Raw genomic sequence first — 19,451 nt, forward strand, 5'->3', positions numbered from 1 at the left:
ACTCAGCATATCCCAAGACATTTATTATCCATCCATCATTCCGAGCTTTGAAAAGCAAAGGATAAATCTCTGGGTCGCGTATGAAGGTTTCCCCACCAGGGTTAGGGAACACAGTTGTGATGCTTCAAACCCCACCTGCATGACTCACCCGAAGTCGGCGACAGGAAGATTGAGCGAGCGAGCAGAAATCTCACAAACTGGCCAGATCCTTTGTTTTGCCCAAGGTCCCCAGCAACCGACTCAAGTAGCTTTGCACCTGCCAACACAATTGGTCCTCACGGTTGACTAGGTAGACCTGTCGTCCAAATCCCAGCATTGTACAGCCGCCAATGGCTTCGCAGGGCAAACTCGATGTCCGGCCGACGGCTGCCGAGGCCCACCGGCTCTTTGAGCAGACTGGCAAGGCCACACCCCGGCCAACACTGCTGCCCGTGTGTATCACAGTGCCCTCCGACCTGTTGACGCCGTCGGCCATCTATCTGAAGCTGTCGAATGGGTGCGTGAGCGCTCTGTTTGCTCACTTTGAGACTACCTGGAAGTCAATTGCTGATCATTCTCCCCAGCGCCACGGCCGACTACTCGTTCCTGTTAGAGAGTGCGACGGGAAGCACGGAGACAATCGGGCGGTACAGCTTTATCGGAGCTAGTATGTGGGGCTTCAGCCAAGTATAGTGTGGTTGCCTCATCTAACGTCACGTCGTCACCAGATCCCAGGAAGGTGCTTGCTACCGGTCCCGGCTACGATGATGTCGGGGATCCGCTGCGCGCCCTGGAAGCCCAGCTCGGCCAGGACCGCGTGCTCAGCGTCCCGTCGCTCAAGCTGCCCAGCCTGACGGGCGGCGCGGTCGGCTACATCTCGTACGACTGCATCAAGTACTTTGAGCCCAAGACGGCCCGCCCGCTCAAGGACAACCTGCACATCCCCGAGGCCCTGTTCATGATCTTCGACACCATCGTGGCCTTCGACCACTTCTTCCAGGCCCTCACCATCATCACTCACATGAGGCTCCCGCAGAGCCCCGCGGACGACTTCCAAGCAGCTTACGACGACGCCTACGCCACCATCCGCTCGACGCTCGACCGTATCCAGCAGCCGGAAACGCCGCTGCCGCCCAAGAACCCGGCCAACCCCGTCTCCTCGCAGCAGTACGCTTCCAACGTCGGGCGACACGGCTACGAGTCGTTCGTCACCAGCCTCAAATCGCACATCGTCAAGGGCGACATCATCCAAGCGGTGCCGTCGCAGCGCTTCTCGCGCAGCACCTCGCTGCACCCCTTCAACATCTACCGCACGCTGCGCACGCTCAACCCTTCCCCGTACCTCTTCTTCCTGTCCTGCGCCGACTTCCACATCGTGGGCGCCTCGCCCGAGTGCCTGATGAAGACGGACGGCTACGCGCCGCTCCCCGTCGACGCGCGCTTCCGCTACGCCTCAGCTCCGGAGCAAGCGCGCTCGCGGCACCGGCCGCGCATCGTCAACCACGCGATCGCGGGCACGATCCGGCGGGGCGCCAACCCGGCCGAGGACGACGCGCTGGCGGCCGAGCTGCACGCCAGCACCAAGGACCGGGCCGAGCACGTCATGCTGGTCGACCTGGCGCGCAACGACGTCAACCGCGTGTGCCACCCGTCGACCGTGAAAGTCGACCGGCTGATGCGCATCGACAGGTTCAGCCACGTGCAGCACCTCACGAGCGAGGTGTCGGGCCTGCTGCGGCCCGAGTGCACCCGCTGGGACGCCATGCGCAGCATCTTCCCCGCCGGCACGGTCTCGGGTGCGCCCAAGATCCGCGCCATGGAGCTGATCTACGACCTGGAGCAGGAGAAGCGCGGCATCTACGCCGGCGCGGCGGGCTGGTTTGCGTATGACGTGGTGCGGGTGGAGAACAACACCAACGGGGCGAATGCAGGAGGGGATGGGGAGGAAGTGGAGGTGGTGCTGGACGAGGGCCAGATGGACACGTGCATCGCGATCCGGACGATGCTGGTCAAGGACGGCGTGGCGTATCTCCAGGCGGGCGGGGGCATCGTGTTTGATAGTGAGAAGACGGAGGAGTGGATGGAGACGATGAACAAGCTCGCCGCGAACCTGCGGTGCATCGAGCTGGCCGAGAGGCACTATGGCGAAGGCGCCGAGGGCAAGTCGGTGCAGGAGATCATTGACGAGGAGAGGCGCAAGGGGGACGAGTTCTATCGCCTGCAGACCATGAGCGCTGGGGCGTAGGGCCTTGCAAGAAGCTGTTGGAAAAGCAAAGAGGGGAGAGTTGTCATTGGGGCTAGATAGCAGAGACAAGTTCGATGTATCTAGTGATAGGCAAGTCGACTGAGCTTGAAGTAACCTGAGCTGCTGCCATGCTAGCACGATTGTCACAGCAGGGGCTGGCGTCTTGGTCTTTGATATTGCACCCTTCTATGGATTTAGAGACCTGTCAATTTGTGTTGTTCAGTCGCTCGTGTCTTTGGAGGTGCTAAGTACTAGTAGTTGTAATGGAATGGTGGGCCACAAAACGTAGGATGGCCTGCAGGTAGACTTCACTACCCAAGCCAGGGACCTCAAAATCGTACGGGCACAATTTGGACACATGCCACAGGCCTAGGCATGCTATACCAACATATCCAGCGAATACTCAGCTTCTCAAGCGTTGCACCAAACAAGCTACCAGTACTACCGATTCATAAAATGCCATCCCAGGTCCTGCCTCGGCCTTCCCACCCCTTTAACCCTTATTTAATAAACATAGCGGAAGTTCGGGTTCTCCTTATCCGTCAAGTCCTCAAAAGCATGCACCATCCTCTCGTCCCTGGCCTCGCTGACGCCGGCGGCGGCCAGCGCGTCGCGCTTCCTGTTCTGCGCCACGAGGTAGAACCGCAGCGCGATGATCACAATCACCAGCAGGCTGTAGCAGCCCAGGTGGGTGGCGAAGGCGATGAAGTAGCGCGGCTTGTCGTACGACAGGAACACCTGCGGCCCGATGGCATTGCCGGCCGACCAGACGATGAAGTTGAGCGCCACCACCACGCTCTTCTTGGTCTGCCCCGCGATGTTGCGCGAGACCATGGACAGAGCCAGCGTCTGGGCCGACCAGAAGGAGAGCGTGATGTAGTAGCAGATGACCAGGCCGATCTTCTGGGACTTGGTGTCGAGGGGCACGGTCATGAGGCAGATTGTGCCGATGAAGGAGCTGTGAGTGTGGGGGTTTACGTGTTAGTTTAAAAATATAAAGGGAAAAGAAAAAGAGGAATAAAAAAGAAACACGACAAAGACAAAGACTCACGGAATGCAGAAGCCCAGCATGACCAGCAGGTTCTGCTGCGTCTTCTTGACCAGCCACGACGAGCTCAGCAGCACGATGATGATGTAGGCGCCCAGCACCATGGCCAGCAGCTGGGTCTGCAGAGTGGTGAAGCCGAAGCTCTTGATGATGATGCCCTGGAAGCTGCCGAGGCCGCTGGTCGGCAGCGTGGTGCACAGCTGGATCAGCGCGTAGCCCCAGGCCTGGGGGTCCAGCAGGCCCTCCCACATCTGCTCCCGCTTGAAGGTGCGGTTCTGGATGCCGGTCTGGTTGGAGCGCACGCGCTCGACCATGAGGTGCTTGTCCTCCTCGGAGAAGCACTTGGCGCGCATAGGCGAATCGGGCATCCACCAGCCGACGAAGACGCCGTAGACGACCGAGATGATGCCATAGGCCATGAACAGCCACTGCCAGCTCTTGAGCGGGCCCGTGGTGATCAGCGAGAAGCAGTAGGCCAGCAGGCCGCCGACCATCTGCTGCGCGCCGTTCATCATGTACCAGTAGGTCACGCGCGCCGCCTGCTCCTCACGCTTGTACCACGTCGAGGACAGCACCACGAAGGCTGGCTGGCACACCGACTCGAACAGGCCCAGCAGCGTGCGCACGACGAGCAACCCCGTGAAGTTGTGGCAGGCCGCCGTGCAGGCCAGCACCGCGCCCCACGCCACGATGGAGAAGGACAGGTACTTGGCGATGGGCACGCGCGCGATGATGTAGTTCTGCGGGTACTCGACCACCAGGATGGTGATGTAGATGCAGGTTGTGAGCCACGAGTACTGCAAGGGGATCAGTACTAGTACTGCTAATAGTACCATGGTAGTCGGTAGAGAGTGAAAAGTGGCATGGACCAAGTGAACTTACATCCGGCCCCTCGAGCCCCGTGTCCTCGACGATGCCCATGATGGATGCAAAGCTCATGGTGCCCTTGTCGATGGCCTGCAAGAAGTAGGTGGCGATCATGATGAGAAGCACGCGCTTGTCGATGAGCCGCCGCAGCCGCGTGTTCTCCTCGTCCGAGATCTCGATGGCCGCGTCCGACACGTACTGTGCCAGCTCCTTGTCCATCCTGCTGAGGTTCTGGCCCGACTTCTGCAGTTCTGGCGACTGCGCCCGCTCGGCCTCGACGATGTCGCCATCCCGCTCCGGATTGACCTTGCTGTCGGCCATGGTGCTTTGTGGGGACTATTAGAGGTCGTAGAATTAGTACTACTAGTACTAGTAGTAGTAGAAAAAATGCCTTGCCGATACAACGAAGAACAGAGCCAGCCCTACGGCGAGGAGAGGCGGAAAAGGTGGCGGAAAACCCCAGGTAAAGGATGCAAAGGAAGATAAAAACTCGCGTGTACGGATAAAAGGTCAACGTTTGTCTATAATAAGGCCTCCCCCATACCCCAGACTTCCCCGTGGGGGAGAAACCTTCCCCAGGATCCAGGATCTGTGGCCCCACTGGCCGCGCGCCCACAAACCGGGGCCCCAGAGCTCGGTTTGCTCGCCCTTGTCTACCCCGAGCTTCACCGCAACGTCTTTTCACTGTTGTACATACCTTAGTAAAAGGGACCGTGTCCGCTCGCTTGCTCAGAGCCATTTGATGGTGCGGTTTACGGACGAGAGGGTGTGGGGCCCCGATCCACTGGCCGACTCTACAGGCTCTGATCCATGGTTTCCCCTCTCGAGCTCGCCGTGTCTTCCTCCGAGGCACAGGTGCACTCCTCGGCGCAATCGACCCCGAGCTCTCTCCTCCTCCTCCAAAAATCCACCCCCTGACTTCAGGGTGTCTGGTTGGTTGACAAGGGGATATTTCTCCACCAAGCACGACCCGAGAACCGGGGATGACTTCTTAAAGAGTGCGGTAACACACCAGGGCAGGACCGCGGAGCTATCCGTCCTACCGAATTTTGGCTCTAGGAAAGTACAGGATCGCAGAGCAAGGGAAAAAAACGACTTGAGCGAGAAGAACTGCGTATCAATCGGCCCTTGGCCCTGGAAAGACTCCCACAAAAAGAAAAAAAGAAAAAAACATCCAAAATGCCCACCTCCCACGCGGGCATCGCCTCCGCCGACATCCACGCCAAGATCGAGCTCCTCATCTCGGCCCTCGTCAACATCCGCGACAGCACAGGCGAGTTCCTGCTGACCCTCCCGGACGGCCGCGTGATCGACACCAAGGGCTGGCACGACTGGGAATGGACGCACGGCATCGGCCTGTACGGCATCTGGCAGTACTACTGCCTGACCCAGTCCCCCCGCCACCTAGGAATCATCGAGGCCTGGTTCCGCGACCGCTTCGCCGCGGGCGGCACCACCAAGAACATCAACACCATGTCCGTCTTCCTGACCCTCGCCTGCGTGTACGAGCACACGGGCAACAAGCGCTACCTCCCCTGGCTGGACGGCTGGGCCGAGTGGGCGTACCACGACCTCGTGCGCACCAAGCACGGTGGCATGCAGCACATCACCTATCTGGAAGAGAACCGGCAGCAGCTGTGGGACGACACGCTCATGATGACGGTGCTGCCGCTGGCCAAGATCGGGCTGGTGCTGGGCAGGCCGCACTACGTCGACGAGGCCAAGCGCCAGTTCCTGCTGCATATCCAGTACCTGTTTGATGCGAAGACGGGGCTGTTCTTCCACGGGTGGGAGTTCAACGAGACCGGGCCGGGGGGCCATAACTTTGCTGAGGCGCGGTGGGCGCGGGGGAATAGTTGGCTGACGATTGCGATTCCGGAGTTTTTGGAGTTGTTGAGTGAAGCCGGGGTGAGGGATGTGGCGTTTGAGCAGGTGCTGCGCAGCACGCTGCAGGCGCAGTGCGAGGCGTTGAGGCCGCTGCAGATTGCCGAGACGGGCCTGTGGCGCACGCTGTTGGACGTGCCCGAGTCGGAAGGGTCGTACCCGGAGGCGAGCGCCACGGCCGGGTTTGCGTACGGCGCGCTGAAGGGCCAGAGGAAGAAGTATGTGGGCGGAGAGTTTGAGGAGATGGCGGTCCGGGCGGTGAGGGGCGTGCTGGCGAATGTCAGTGCCGAGGGGGAGCTGCTGAATACCTCGTTCGGCACGGGCATGGGCCGCGATCTGCAGCATTATAAGGACATTCCCGTTACGAGTATGCCGTATGGCCAGGCCATGGCTATCATGGCGCTGGTCGAGTTTGCCAGGAGGTATATTTAGAGGGACATATGGTAGATTAGATAGGTAATGCCTTGTAGAGTCCATGTCCGGTACGTTGCTGTTCAACCGTCATGACACGTCCCTGAACCCCTACACCGTGCCCACATTCCCCTCCACATTATTTCGTATTAGCGATAACGAGGCATCGGTAAGGTACCCTAGCTCTATAGAGTTTAAGCTCGAACAGAAGTAACAAAAAAATTGAAATCTAGAAATGCCGCATCTCCGGAGACAGAGGCTGCCGGGGAGGCGATGAAATGGTAGGCGGGTGCGGGGACCCGTCCGGCTCGTCCGACTCACAGCTGCGCCGCGTATTGAGCAGCCGCGGACAGAGTCTCACCACCAGCGGCTTGAGCGTGGGGACGCAGGCAATGATGATGGCTACGTTGATCTCCATCATGGACCAGTAGATGAGGTAGATGCCCGTGTAGGTCGGGTCGCTGGTGAGCAGGCTGATGTTGATGAAGTGGAAACGGAGCACCGAGATGATGCAGATGCTGCAGGTTATTATTAGCGGGAGTCATTGGCGAGAGTTCTAGGCCGGGGGGGTGGGGGACCAACAAAAACCCGAGGGCAAAGATCGAGTACAGCCACAGCTTTTGCCGCCACGGCAGCGTCATGGGCCAGATGACGGGCAGCGGCAGGAACAGGATGGCGAAGTCGAGCGCGAGGTTCAGCGAGGCGTCGATGTAGTACTTGAGCGGCACGGCGATGCAGCGGCGGTCGACGATGGTGAAGTCCCAGAAGGCCGACACGGGGATGCAGTAGAGGATGTTGGTCAGCAGCGTGAACAGGCCGCAGAGCGTCGCCACGACGAGGAGAATGTACGCCACGCGCCGGACCCAGCTGACGACGAAGATGTCGAGGAACAGCAGCAGCACCGAGATCTTGGTCAGGGAGAGGCTCAGCATGTTGGCGATGACCTCGTAGTACATGACCTGGAAGAAGACCCGGATCTCATCCCAGCCGAGGTCCGCGATGCGGTGGCCCAGCCCGTGGGCGACATCTGGCGCAGTCAGTCAGCCTATATAAGGTACCTTTCGTTAATTACCTAAAAGAGGGAAGAAAGGAAAAAGAAAAAGAAAAACATAACAAAGCGCAACAACATACGGAATCCGATAGCGATGGTGTTGACGAGTGAAAAGGCCTACGTATGCCCCAGGGTCAGCTCCGGCTGTCACGGTCGCATTGGCATAACTAGCTGGCCAGGGTCCGGGTCGGGGTCGGGGGTGGGCACACTTACCAACGTAAGAACAATCAAGCAATCCGTCGGCCCCAGCACACGGAGAATGCGGCCGCGCGAGATCAGGCGGAGCACGACGGCCGCGGCCGCCAGCGCCCACATCACCGCGGCCCAGATGACGAGCCGCCTGCCGCGTTCCGCCCATTCCATCGCTCACCGCCGCGGGGGGGACGTCAACACGGCCGCCGAGGGCAAGTACTCATCCTGTCCGCCCGACGTGAGTGGGCTGGGCTGGGCGTGTGTATTTGCGCGCGCGTTGGGAGTCCGAGGCGAAGGGGGGGGGAGCAAAAAGCAGGACGAGACGAAAGAACCCGGACCGCGCTCCGGGCTGGGACGGGAATTCTGCTATCCGCTACTCCCGCATCAAGGGGCACGCATACCTACTGTACATGTAGGTAATCAAAATGGAAAATAGCTGACCTGACGTTGTTTTTCCCGCCCTAAACCGAATCCAGTGATAGATGCGCTGACAGGGCTGCGCTGCCCAATTGGCGGCGTCCTTCGGCGTGGATCTCGGTCAAGGTCTTGTTTTGTCGACGAACTAACCCTAACGGCTTAGGATGGATCGGACCGGTGAGCAGTCCCCGCATTATCCCTGGTCAATCCTTCGAACATCAAAGTTGTGATGACTTTGGATGACCGTGTATGAGTGTATGTGGCCGGAAGTCCTGCAGGTATCAGTTAAGCGTAGTAGTAGTACGAAGTATGGCCGACCTTTTATTCGGGTCGGGGGAAAGGGATAGAAGAATAACAAAAACAGATGGAGAGAAAGAGAAAATAGGCAAGAGAAAGAAGTAACGTACATTATCAGCGAGCGGGACATATCAGCGAGCGGGACACTCTCCACTACTCTATAACAACTACTCTCAATTGCAATGCAACAACACTAAGAACCAACTACAATTACATCAGAAACAGATGAATCAGACCCTTCTGCACCCTCCTGGCAAGTGCGGGCATTATGACCAGGCTTGCCGCATACACCACAGCACCGAACCTTCGTACGACCCCCCCCAGCACCACTACCATCCAGCTGTGTTTCTTGCATTGCCTCCCCACCTATAGCCCCCTGGCCTACCACCTCCTGTGCCTCCTGCACAGTAAGTGATCCTCCAAGCCGTACACGAGTTTTTTTGGCTCTCCGGCGCTTGCTTAGCGCCTCGTTGGCCTTGCGGAGCGAAGACACCTCTGCCTGAAGGAGGGCCACCTGGTACATTATAGCCATTGTACCCTTGGTAAGCTGGTCCACAGCAGCCAACATCGAAGTCGGGGAGCTATTTTGATGGTTGGCAATGCGAGTCTTGATAAGCGTTGACTGTGAGTTGGCTTCTCGGGGGTTGTATGGTATCTGGAAGACCCAAGATTATATAGTGCCTGGCCGTGAGGTTAGGGGTGTTGGTATACGAAGCTTGATATCTAGCTTCGAAAGTACCCTCTCTAGATCGTACGGTATAAGGCCAGCCCCTGCAAAACCGCCCTGGATATTCCTCTTGGTGATAAAGGCAAAGAAGGCTGCGCGAAAGGTACAAAGGAACTCGAGCTTGCTTATATGGTTGATATATATGCGTATCAAGTCCTCGATCTGGCGACCGTACGCCTGCTTCAACGGCCCAAAGCAGCCAATATCAAGTGGCTGGAGGAGGTGGGAGGAATATGGAGGCATATAGAGCGTGATAATGTTGTTCTGCTGGCAGTAGAGCTCGAACTCGGTTGAGTGGTGGCTTTCGTGGCCATCGAGGATCAACAACCGGTATTTGCCCTTTGTCTAAGGCGCTATATGGTAGTCGAAGTGCTTGATCCAATCAAGGCCTACCATATTGGTAGTCCAGCCATTCTCGGTAGTTATAATGCGCCAGTCGGCTGGGAGGTTGCACTCAGTATACCAGTTGGCGAGGTAGAACTACGCTGCTAAGATGATGAACAGAGGGATAGCCCAGCCAAGGGCATTAACGCCTTAGATCACCGTCGCCCATTCGCGGTTGCCAGGCTAGGCTAGCTTCGCCTTGCCACAGCCATCCGAGGTTGTAACTACCATGCCCAGGAAGATAATGCCCATCATAAACCCAGTCTCGTCGAAGTTATAGATATCGTCATCTACGATACCGTACTTGGCCTTAACATTCCGTACAAGGGTAAACCACTCGCCAATGACCTTCGGATCCTCGTACTTTACCCTCTAGTAATCGTATCTTCGCGAATAACGCATACGGAGCTCTGGCTGGCGTTTGACAAACCGATGCGCCTAGAGCTTGCCGACAGGGGGCGCGTCGCGTACGCGTAGCAGTTGGTTGGCCATATCTTTTATACCACGTAGTCTCGGCGGAAAAGCTCGCATAGATAGCTCAATAATATATTGGACAATAGCCTCCTCTTTAGATTGAGTAAGCTTCTTCGAATTGGCTGGAAGATCGCGTCGTATAGGCCGGCCGGTACGTCGGTAGCCGAGGGTTGAAACTGGCACGTTATAGAGCTTGGCCGCGGCTCGAAGGCTTAGTTCTGTATCATTTTCAAGAGCTTTGAGGGCCAAGGTTACCCTAGCTTCCTTTGAAGTGGAAGACATCTTTAGTTGTAGGAAAAACGCGTTGTTAGAGGTAGATGAGGAAGGACGCGTTGTGCCAAGAACTTAGTGTCCCGCTCGCTGATATGTCCCGCTCGCTGATAATGTACGTTAAAGTAATGGCATGCTTAAACCACTATGGATGCTATTAGGTTCACCAACGACAGAAGTGCCTAATACACAGACTACAGTAGCCTCCAGCAACCCAGTCTTCAAGATGAATGTATGCGGGGTGTGGATAATGAGACAACAATATCAGGTTGAAGTACCCGCGGAATAGAGGACATGGAATCAGCTTAGTATGTTTCGTCTATAAACACTCAACAATCAACGATACAAGGCAACCGCGAGAAACGGAGGGGAAAACACTAGAAACTCACAACTTCTTGCAACAATAAAACCTGAAGTACCTAATCTATGCCATACCAAAGCTACAACCGGGTATCTTCCCATTTCCATGACATCCCCCAAGTACCTCGCCCTCTATCCGTAGCTTTCTAGTGCCTGGCATATAAAAAGCAGAATAAGAAAAAACATATAACAACATATCAACGAAAACTGCCCATCTTAGATAACCCCAATCTCACCTACCCACCACCTATCAACACCCCACTCCCATCCTTCTGCTCCCTGCCCTCGTTCTCGGCTTCGTCCCAAACAACAAATATCCCAAACCTGCTCACGCCGCCCTCATTCTCCCCCCCGCCGACCTCGCGCCCTTCCCAATCCGGCACAGTGCCCCATCCCATCCAGAACTTGGCCCTCTCTAACCGTGGATCTCCTAACCGCCTATTTTCCTTCTCTCCATCTCCATCACCACCTTTAGTACCACTACCACTACTAGTAGTAGCACTACCAACACGATCCCATATCCATCCCCCCCCCCCACCCGCTTTCTCCCCCTTTCCCTCCTTACTAGTAGTACCAGCCGCATCACCGTCCAGCGGCCCTTCAAAAAGATTCCCCCCGGCCAAAAGCGCCACCACACTCGCGATGGTCGTCGGACTGCGAGGCAGTACATCCGTCTCGTGCATGCACGCCCAGCCCACCGCGATCAACGCGATGGTTGTGGCCAGCAGGGCCTGCAAGATCCGCGTCGAGGTCGTGTCCTGCGCCACACGGCGCTTGCCCTCTCCGTCTGCTGTATTGGTGGTAGCTGTGCCGGTGTACGTGACCCCGTCGTCGGTTGCGTTCGGGTTCGCTTTCAGGATAGATGCCGGCAGCGTAGCGTTGGACGAGTTGGCGGGAACTAATTGTTGGGCAAAGGTCTGAGCGGCGATGAGGCCGTGGTGCTGCTTGATGGAGTCCGTGATGGCCTGTAGAGCGGTCGGGTCGCCGAGGGAAGACAGCGGGATCGCCCACGGCGAGGAGGTCAGCATCTGGAAGAAGGGGTCGAGGATCTGCGGGGCGGTGTTGATGCTCGCTAGGTAGGAGTAAATTAGGGAGGACGAAAGGCGGAGGGTGCTGGGGCCGGCGGTGTGTTCGAGGGGCTGCGGGAAGTTGCGCGAGTCGATGTCGAGCGCCGTGCCGACGAAGGTGGTGTTAACCAAGACAGTCTCGGCGGTCTGGTTGCAGCCGACCGAGGCGATGTGCTGTACGATGGGCGTGGCCGTGAAGTCTAGCTTGCCCCAGGTGTAGAGCAGGTCGCTGCAGCCTTGGACGGCGCTGATGTTCGAGGTCTGGTCGCCGAGGCCGAAGTAGGTCATGTTAGGGTAGGTAGGGAGGATGTTGTTGTATTTGCTGTACTCATTTTTTGGAAAGCGGTTGCATTCTTCGCCCTCGATGTAGATGCCAAGTGGATTCTGGTAAGACGTGTATTGAATCGTGTAGTTGAGGGTGAGGTTGGTCTGGATCTTGGAAGCGTCGTAGATGCGGCATGTCATCTTGGCACGAACCGCAGGGATCTCCGCATTGATGGAGATGGAGGACGTGTTGACGATGTGGTCGGGGTCTATAGAGACCGACGGCACCAGCTGCGGAAACGCGAGATCGCCGTAGGTGAATCTCGGGTAGGAGAGGTTGCTCTCAAGAATTAGCGATGCGATGGAGGCGGCCTCCTTGTTGCCGTAGGGGGTAAGCGCAAAGGACATGTTGGCGTGGAGCGTGGCCGGAAGTACAGTGGGAACGGCGACAAGCTGAAACAGGGACGATGAGACGATGGCAAATAAGGACGAAACGAGAAACGCCGTGGTGGCTGCGAGGGCCCCAATGTTGACGAACTTGATCTCGTTGAACATCGTCCGGGGAATGGACATGTCCATGAAGTCGATGGTCATAAAGGTCTTGGCGTCTATCGTGTGCTTGAGCGCGGTGTAGGGCGCGAGGGACCTGACCTGGAAGTCCATGGACGAGATGGTCATCGCCAGAACACCAAAGACGAAAGCCGGCAGCGCAGTCCACGCGTAGTGAATGTAGGTATCGTCGCCTACGTCGCCGAGGCCATCTTCCTTGTTGGACTTCCGTAACGTCAGCTCCAGAGAGATGATCAGCCCCGCTAGAACCAGGCATAATGCGCAGCGCGAGATAGGGTGAAGAACGCCGGGATGCGTGTGCTTGGAGCTGATCTGCGGGAACGCCGTCGACGACCTATCAAGGAGTTCGTGTGCGCTCAGGATGGCGAACCGTGGTTTGTTCGACGCTGGGTCAGTCACAGTTCCCGACTGGAACCTCAGCGCGGCCAACGGACGCGCGAGACTTGGAGCATTGGCCGCACCCGAATATCGTAGGCTCGCCAGGAGGTCGTGGCTTTCCGCAACGAGCGACGCCATGCCCGGCAGTGTCGTCGGACTGTGGGGCAGAATGCCGCGTCTTGGGACGAGGAACGCCCCGATCGTGGCTAGAACGGAACAACAAATCGCCAAGCCGGCCATCCACTGCGCGGCCCAAGTGCGCATCACCAGTCTGTTTCCGAACAACACCACAGAACCATGTGTCTCGACAGATGCGGGCTCTACCAAGGCCTGCTTGGCAATAATCGCACCGAACTGCTGGTAATAGCGGGTGGCGAGCTCCCGGAGCGGCTCGGGGTCTAGGAGGGAGGGTAGCTGCTCGCCAGTTTCAAATTGTCTCGGGAGCGCAATCTGTAGGTATGGGTCCACGTCCACGACTGTTCCTGAGATGTTGACACTCCGTGGGTAGGCAGACGCGGTTGACCCGATGCCGGCAAAGGCTGCATAGTGAGCATCCATCATATGCCAGCCAGTGACCGAATCGAGTGTCCGGTTGCCCGCGCCCGGCGAGCGGGTTACACTGCTGGTGTGGGTGCCGTTGCGGACAACCTCGACCCGCGTGATAGCGTAAGTCGGCACGCACAGCATCTGAGCCGATCGGTTGAGCGTAGCCAGAATTGGATGTTTGCGCAGCTGGCCAGTGTAGTCCTTCTCGACCGTCGAGCGGTCTACGACATAAGTCATATTCCCAAACATGACGAGCACCCGCCTGCCCGAGTCGCCTGACGTCCCATCACACTGAATCGGATGGAAGCGCCCAAACAAAAAGGTACAACGGTCGGGGTCATCGCGGAAGCAGGCAGCCCCTGGGCCGGGGTATATTCTCAAGTCTTGTACCTTGCACTCTGGCGATTTGATAGTTAAATTCATGGTCGATTCTGCGAAAGTATGCGGGTCTCCGGGCCTCGAACCCCTCAGGACCACGTCGGCAGGCCGGCAGTCAAGCGAGTTTCCGAAACCGTCGACGACAACGCGCGTCTCGGCGGTGTCGGGGAGGTCGGCTTGAACAGACTGGAAGGCAAAGGTTTCAGACATGCCGTCCGGGTATGAAAGGTTTCGATCCATCAGCCCCTGCATGATGTAGTAGGCAAGGTTCCCAGAGTTGCCCAGACGGGCACCGTTGTCCACGAAGTGGTCTTGCACCGTCATGGGAAACGAAGCGTGGTCGACCAGCATCCACGAGAGAGTGATGAGACCAGTCGAGATGACGATCATGACCTTAATGATGATGGCGACGGCCGAGGCGATGGAGACGACGAAGTCGCGGTTGCGGAGCGCCTTGAACACGGCATAGAGCTGGAAGTTGGACAAGTAATCCAGCAGCACCGTATGCTTGGGATGCGAAGGCTGTTGAGACAGCCGGATCCACGGGGCAACCAACTTGCTCTGGTACTCCGTCCGGCTCCATATGGCCGCGATCAAGGTCAGCAAGGCGGTCGGCCCGTATGTCCAGAGGTAGTGCAAGTTGGAAGAAGCCGAGGCGATGCCATTGTTCTTCTCAGACACGGCTACCAGCGCCTCGATGGCGATAAGGATGATGGCAAAGACGGCGGCGAAGACGAGAAGGACGCGCCGCTGGAGGTAGAAGGGTCTCCATCGTAGATTGGCGTTTTCGATGCTGCCCGCAAATGTCGCCTCATTGTTGGGCGAGGGAGGTGTCGAGTCCGAGTCTGAGCCTGGAGACGAAGTGTGGTCCTTTTCAGCTTCACTTTCGAGCTCAATGGCTTCGTAGCGGTGGCCAGCCCACTTTGGCGGCGTCAACGGCGCAGAATCCGGGGATAGCGGCGCCGCCATGATCCATCTGCGCCGTTGCGGTGGGTTGCAGAACTAGGTGCTAATGCAGTAGGCGAAGACCCGCTGCCGAACATGCCATGCAGATTGCCAAGTTCCTGGGCGACAGCTTCATGTTTAATGGATATTGGGAGGTAATTCTCGGAAAATAGCTGCTGCCTGGAAAATGCATTGTGCGAAGGTCGGATTTGTCAGGTGCGATCGAGCCAATCCAGGTGCCGTTGCACGCTCATCATCCCAGGATGTGCGACGGAAAGTGGATAACAATAAGACCACTAGCAACAAGATATTACGTGTTTCAAGGGTCATGTCAGCAGTATAGTGGGAGGGTTTAGTTTGGTGCAATCAGATATTGACAGATATCTCAGGCCGACTCTCGCGTCCCCGCCACCGTGGGTTCAAAGCCATCGCTCGGCAAATCTCCTCGTACAATAACCAAGGAAACATCTTACCGTAAGCCTCAAGGTTTCCACCCCCCAGTCCTCTCCCTAAACAACCCAGTCGGATCAACATCCTCAGCCACGCGCCTCGCCAACTCCCTACTCTCCGACCTCAACCGTCCCCAATAGTCCTGCTGATAAAACCCATAATTCATAAACACCGGACAATACACACCGCGTTCCAACGTCCCTTCCTCTTGCCACTGCACAACCCTCTCCCTGACACCCTCATACGTCTCCCTCATCTTCGCCTCCATCCTTGCATAATCCGCGGGCAACAAGAACGCATAGTTCAGCTCAACAATCACCCGATCCGCCCCCGCATCGGCATCAATCAGATCCCTCCCCCTCTCCCGCGCAGCCTGCGCAATGCGCCGCGGAAACGGCTGGTACGCGATCGACGCCACAATGCCCGGCACTGCCAGTGTGGTACCACTAACATTGCGCCAGTGCGCATGGATCCCCTCGACCAGCACCTTATTTACCTTCTCCGCCGAAGGGAGCGGGATGGTCTCGGTGCCGATCTGCACCTGGAACCCCTTGAGCACGACCCAGTTCGACGAGGCCATCAAGTCGGCGTAGGTGCGCGTGCGAAGCGTGTTGGTGACCAAGCCCGGGAGGGAGGTGAAGTTGGTGAAGGTGCCCGGGGGCACAGCCGACGCGGGTCCGTCGTAGAAGAGGAACAGGATCCAGCTGTCGAGGAGGTTGGCATTGGTGCGCTCGGCCGTGACGATGATGGCGGCGCGGTCGTCGGTGTTGTGCTGTGTGAAGTCCCGCACGGCCGAGAGCAGCTTCGCGTCGAGTGACGTGTCGCTGCCGCGCAGGAAGACCAGGTTGCCGCCGTAGACGAGCCCCTGGCGCTGCGCTTGCAGGCGGTAGTTGGTTACGATGCCGAAGTTGTTGCCGCCGCCCTTGAGCGCGACGAAAAGGTCCGCGTGGGAGGTGGATGTCACGGTGGTGATGGTGCCGTTGGGGAGCACGAGTTCGTAGGACAGGACTGAGGACGCCGACCAGCCGTATTGGGCCGACATGTACGACAGCCCGCCGCCCAGGACGAGCCCGCCGACGCCTGTGTTGCCGATGCGCCCGCCAACGAAGGTCCAGCCCGTGCCCTGCAGCTTGGCAGCGATGCTGTCGAGCCGGTTGCCGGGGCCCACGTCCACAATGCCCGTGGCCGGGTCGAGGATGGCGTGGTCCAGCTTCTGGGTGGAGATGATGGGGCCCCCGTTGACGCTGGAGAAGTAGTTGTTGGGGTTGTGGCCGCCGGACTTGATGGCGAACGACTCATTGTTGGTGTTGAGCACGCGGATTACGGCGGCAACCTCGGCGGCGGTGCTGGGGAAGATGATGCACGATGGCTTGAGGGCGCTGCACGAGGCTGACCAGTACTCGGATTGCTCGCCAATGTAGGAGAGCTCGAGGGGGCCCGACACTTGGATGTCAGTATTGTCGCGCAGTTCAGAACAGGTGTCGGCATACACCGTCCCAAGGCAGCAGAGGAGGAGGTAGACCCAGGAAGTTGCTCGGAGTCGGAGGTCCATCATTTTGAGCTGGGTCAGCTGGATCCGCGACGAAATAGAAAGTGTGCTGGGAGGTTGAGAAGGAGTGAAGCTTGAACCTGACGTTGACATCCGGCACCAACAACACGCGGCAGGTAATGTAAAATGATATGCGCCCCAGGTTCTCACTTATATGCATTCTCCTCCGCCTTTGTCTTCGCCCCTTCTTCACTTATCCCGCCATCACAGTCCGCTTCCACCTACCCGACCTCCTTTGACTCAGGCCGTCCCAGACTTCAAGCCGCATCGTGCAGGAAGTTGGGAAATATTGGTTCTTGACCCGTCGCCAAGAGGTGACCGGCGACATTCCTCCATGTAGGCAGCTCGAGGGCGACCGTGGTACAGCTATTCTAGTCTAGGACCAAAGAGGGCGGCATGCAACCTTTGCTTCCTCCATCTCCGGAAGCGAGGGATTGGCATGGATTATCGTTGGCTGAAGACCTGGTCCCCGCATCCGCAAAGGCGGCTTTGACAGCAGCGCACCTCCACTATCGAGCTAGGAGAAGCCGGTTTCTCGTGCAGTAGTCTGAGCCAGCTGGCGGACGAGAATACTGGCTGATCCCACGGTCGGAATATCATGCCTCTATTCAGCCGTGCTGAGATCGTTGAGCTGAGAGAACAGGTCAAAGTGCCCTGCAGTGGCCGGTAGCATTGGGGTCCAGCAGCTACTTTATAGGATGTCCAGATCCACTGAATACGGCATAGCGTCCATAACAGAAATAGAAACGAACATCCTAACCTGTTCCCTAGATAATAAGAAACCTGGTTTATGCTCCTTCTCTAGCAGTGAAGATGGTTTGCCTCTTGAAGAGTCTGTCAACTTACGTCATGCTGAGCGAGAAACGGAGCAGATCAAAGACAGTGCGTGACTCAATACCTCCTGTTGTTTTACCCTCAACTTGCCCTATTACCTCATGTACATATGTCGACACAGAATTTATCCTCAACCAACTGATTGGCTCTAGCATTCCGGTCGCATGAGCACTCAACCTCCCCGCAATCCGCAATGCCATCTCGGAACCAGAAGAAGCTTTCCGGCTTGTGTATCCGCCGTATCCACCACCATTACCCTTCACACCCCCATCAGAGCTGTTGAGTAGTCACACAAGGAACTTCTAACTTTTCGACTAACGGCCACACCTAGGTAATTATCCTCAGATTTTATCACAGTTCTACTGCAATGCTAATGAGCGTCTGAGGAGTACAGACTATTGAGGCCTGGTGCGATGCATCAATTCGCAGATTACATAAAGCAGTGACCGCGAGCCGACTGTCACGCTACGGTGGTTGCCAACAACCACACATCTTCCGTAGTATAGTGGTCAGTATGTGAGCTTGTCATCAGACTGCAAAGTCGCTGACATCGCTCGAGACCCGGGTTCAATTCCCGGCGGGAGAGGCCATCTTTTTTCGCTTCTTGTTCCATACCCCTCTCAAATGCCCCTAACACACGGTGTTTCCCCATCCACTCATTCACCGGTGATCTCTGGTACGCCGAACTCGCATTGGGAACCAAGGGGTAATTTTTTACTTCTGTTCATTGGTACTGGTACTGACGTTAAATAACATGAAAGTAGTCCGTAGATCATATCACCCTTTTAGCCATGTCCGAACCGTAAAACTCACTTAAGTACCTGAGGTACCCAATCCCAAACGCCAACCGCTCAACCCACATAACAGAATATATGATAAATCAGAAAGAAATGGTAAGAAGAGTCCAGAGTCCACCCCTCGCCTCACCGTCCCCTTCCCCGCCAACCCTCCTCCTCACCGCATGTGCTTCTTCATATGTCTCTTAAGATTATCCCCGCGGCCCTCGTAGTCACAATGCGGGCACTTGGCCCGCTCCGAGGGGATGTTGTGCAGCTCGGCATACTCGCGGTGCCTGGTCCAGAAGTGGCGGTGGAGAGCGCGTTGGTCGGCGTGGCCTTTCCCACACCCCTGGAGGTGACAGCGGAAGGGTTGCCGGTGAGTGCTGCGCTCGTGTTTTCTGCAGGTAGCAACCACGTTAGACTTGCCTCGTTGATTCGAGGAGACTTGGGGGACAGGGGAAGCTAACTTCAGATCAGATCGGCGGGAGAAGACCTTTGTACACGAGGTCTCGGCGCAGCGGTGGACTTGGCGGGGCGCGGAAGTGGCTGGGGAGCGCGACGCCGGGGAAGTACCGGCAGTCGGAAAAGGGGCGGGGCTGAAACGTTCCAGGGGAGAGCTGGTGCCGGAAGTGAAGTCCAAGACACTGTCCACGGGGCTTTCAGAGCCGACTAGGCTTGGGGTTCCGAAGGGATCCAGGAAATCGGAGCCGAGTCCCCAGTCGAAACTAGCAAGCATTTCCGTATCCAAGCAATTGTTAAAAGTTTCCATGGACATAGCGTGGTCTGGTGCTAGATCGACGGTGGACAAGTCAAGATCTCCTGAACAGGCATCCAACATCGCCTTGAAGTCGAATCCCTCAAAAGGATTCACCAAACCTTCGTTCGGCATGTTGGGGCCGTCGTGACTCATCGGTGAGTCGGCAAAGACCGGCGAGCCAATCCATGGCAGGCTCGGCTCGCTGGTTTGCGAACTCCCCGCGCCGAGGGAAGGGCATACTGGATTCTGATAGGAAGAGGACGGTGCCGGAAGACCCGACATGTCGAGAATGTGTTTCGGAACCCAAACCCACTCCCCTTGCTCCTCC

The 19,451-nt window shown here is 57.3% G+C and overlaps 7 protein-coding genes and 1 non-coding gene across 8 annotated transcripts; 3 read left to right on the forward strand and 5 right to left on the reverse strand.

The window, feature by feature from the left end:
- Window positions 1–329: 329 nt before the first annotated feature.
- B0T15DRAFT_555238 (ADC synthase) lies at window positions 330–2,413 on the forward strand (the record flags this gene model as incomplete). Its single annotated transcript, XM_062870386.1, has 3 exons — window positions 330–496; window positions 540–646; window positions 708–2,413. The coding sequence occupies 3 exons, from the start codon at window positions 330–332 to the stop codon at window positions 2,222–2,224; spliced, it is 1,791 nt and encodes a 596-aa protein (XP_062721032.1). The 3' UTR covers window positions 2,225–2,413.
- Window positions 2,414–2,728: 315 nt separating this feature from the next.
- Window positions 2,729–4,460, reverse strand: B0T15DRAFT_396905 (general substrate transporter; the record flags this gene model as incomplete). The annotated part of the gene is made up of 3 exons (XM_062864864.1): window positions 2,729–3,182; window positions 3,276–4,069; window positions 4,155–4,460. The coding sequence occupies 3 exons, from the start codon at window positions 4,458–4,460 to the stop codon at window positions 2,729–2,731; spliced, it is 1,554 nt and encodes a 517-aa protein (XP_062721033.1).
- A 376-nt stretch (window positions 4,461–4,836) lies between these two features.
- On the forward strand, window positions 4,837–6,483 carry B0T15DRAFT_531747 (Six-hairpin glycosidase-like protein). The gene is made up of 2 exons (XM_062869274.1): window positions 4,837–5,142; window positions 5,199–6,483. The coding sequence occupies exons 1-2, from the start codon at window positions 4,882–4,884 to the stop codon at window positions 6,453–6,455; spliced, it is 1,518 nt and encodes a 505-aa protein (XP_062721034.1). The 5' UTR covers window positions 4,837–4,881; the 3' UTR covers window positions 6,456–6,483.
- Window positions 6,484–6,559: 76 nt separating this feature from the next.
- Window positions 6,560–8,067, reverse strand: B0T15DRAFT_192147 (uncharacterized protein). The gene is made up of 4 exons (XM_062862458.1): window positions 7,699–8,067; window positions 7,566–7,602; window positions 7,017–7,461; window positions 6,560–6,952 (listed from the first exon to the last, which is right to left on the reverse strand). Exons 1-4 carry the CDS (start codon window positions 7,846–7,848, stop codon window positions 6,664–6,666), a joined length of 921 nt encoding a protein of 306 aa, XP_062721035.1. The 5' UTR covers window positions 7,849–8,067; the 3' UTR covers window positions 6,560–6,663.
- A 3,306-nt stretch (window positions 8,068–11,373) lies between these two features.
- B0T15DRAFT_370692 (uncharacterized protein) lies at window positions 11,374–14,400 on the reverse strand (the record flags this gene model as incomplete). Its single annotated transcript, XM_062864197.1, has 1 exon — window positions 11,374–14,400. A coding segment is annotated over one exon (3,027 nt), but the record flags the coding sequence as incomplete, so codon positions are not given.
- An 835-nt stretch (window positions 14,401–15,235) lies between these two features.
- B0T15DRAFT_493438 (uncharacterized protein) lies at window positions 15,236–16,759 on the reverse strand (the record flags this gene model as incomplete). The annotated part of the gene is made up of 1 exon (XM_062866945.1): window positions 15,236–16,759. One exon carries the CDS (start codon window positions 16,757–16,759, stop codon window positions 15,236–15,238), a length of 1,524 nt encoding a protein of 507 aa, XP_062721037.1.
- Window positions 16,760–18,078: 1,319 nt separating this feature from the next.
- On the forward strand, window positions 18,079–18,173 carry B0T15DRAFT_t113. Its single transcript has one exon. It is a non-coding gene; the product is annotated as a tRNA-Asp (tRNA).
- A 368-nt stretch (window positions 18,174–18,541) lies between these two features.
- On the reverse strand, window positions 18,542–19,405 carry B0T15DRAFT_397993 (uncharacterized protein; the record flags this gene model as incomplete). The annotated part of the gene is made up of 2 exons (XM_062864933.1): window positions 18,542–18,764; window positions 18,834–19,405. The coding sequence occupies 2 exons, from the start codon at window positions 19,403–19,405 to the stop codon at window positions 18,542–18,544; spliced, it is 795 nt and encodes a 264-aa protein (XP_062721038.1).
- Between the last annotated feature and the right edge of the window lie 46 nt (window positions 19,406–19,451).

This window comes from Chaetomium strumarium, assembly GCF_033439665.1.
Source record: "Chaetomium strumarium strain CBS 333.67 chromosome Unknown B0T15scaffold_4, whole genome shotgun sequence".
Lineage (NCBI taxonomy): Eukaryota > Fungi > Ascomycota > Sordariomycetes > Sordariales > Chaetomiaceae > Chaetomium > Chaetomium strumarium.

What these genes read in the sequence shown, in the direction of transcription:
- B0T15DRAFT_531747 (XM_062869274.1), top strand. Translation starts at nt 4,882, where the DNA reads ATGGTGCGGTTTACGGACGAGAGGGTGTGGGGCCCCGATCCACTGGCC. An exon ending in ATGACTTCTTAAAGAGTGCG is followed by an intron (nt 5,143 to 5,198) that starts GTAACACACCAG and finishes TTTTGGCTCTAG; the next exon opens with GAAAGTACAGGATCGCAGAG.
- B0T15DRAFT_192147 (XM_062862458.1), bottom strand. Translation starts at nt 7,848, where the DNA reads ATGGAATGGGCGGAACGCGGCAGGCGGCTCGTCATCTGGGCCGCGGTG. An exon ending in CACCATCGCTATCGGATTCC is followed by an intron (nt 7,462 to 7,565) that starts GTATGTTGTTGC and finishes TGACTGCGCCAG; the next exon opens with ATGTCGCCCACGGGCTGGGC. An exon ending in ATCTTTGCCCTCGGGTTTTT is followed by an intron (nt 6,953 to 7,016) that starts GTTGGTCCCCCA and finishes AATAACCTGCAG; the next exon opens with CATCTGCATCATCTCGGTGC.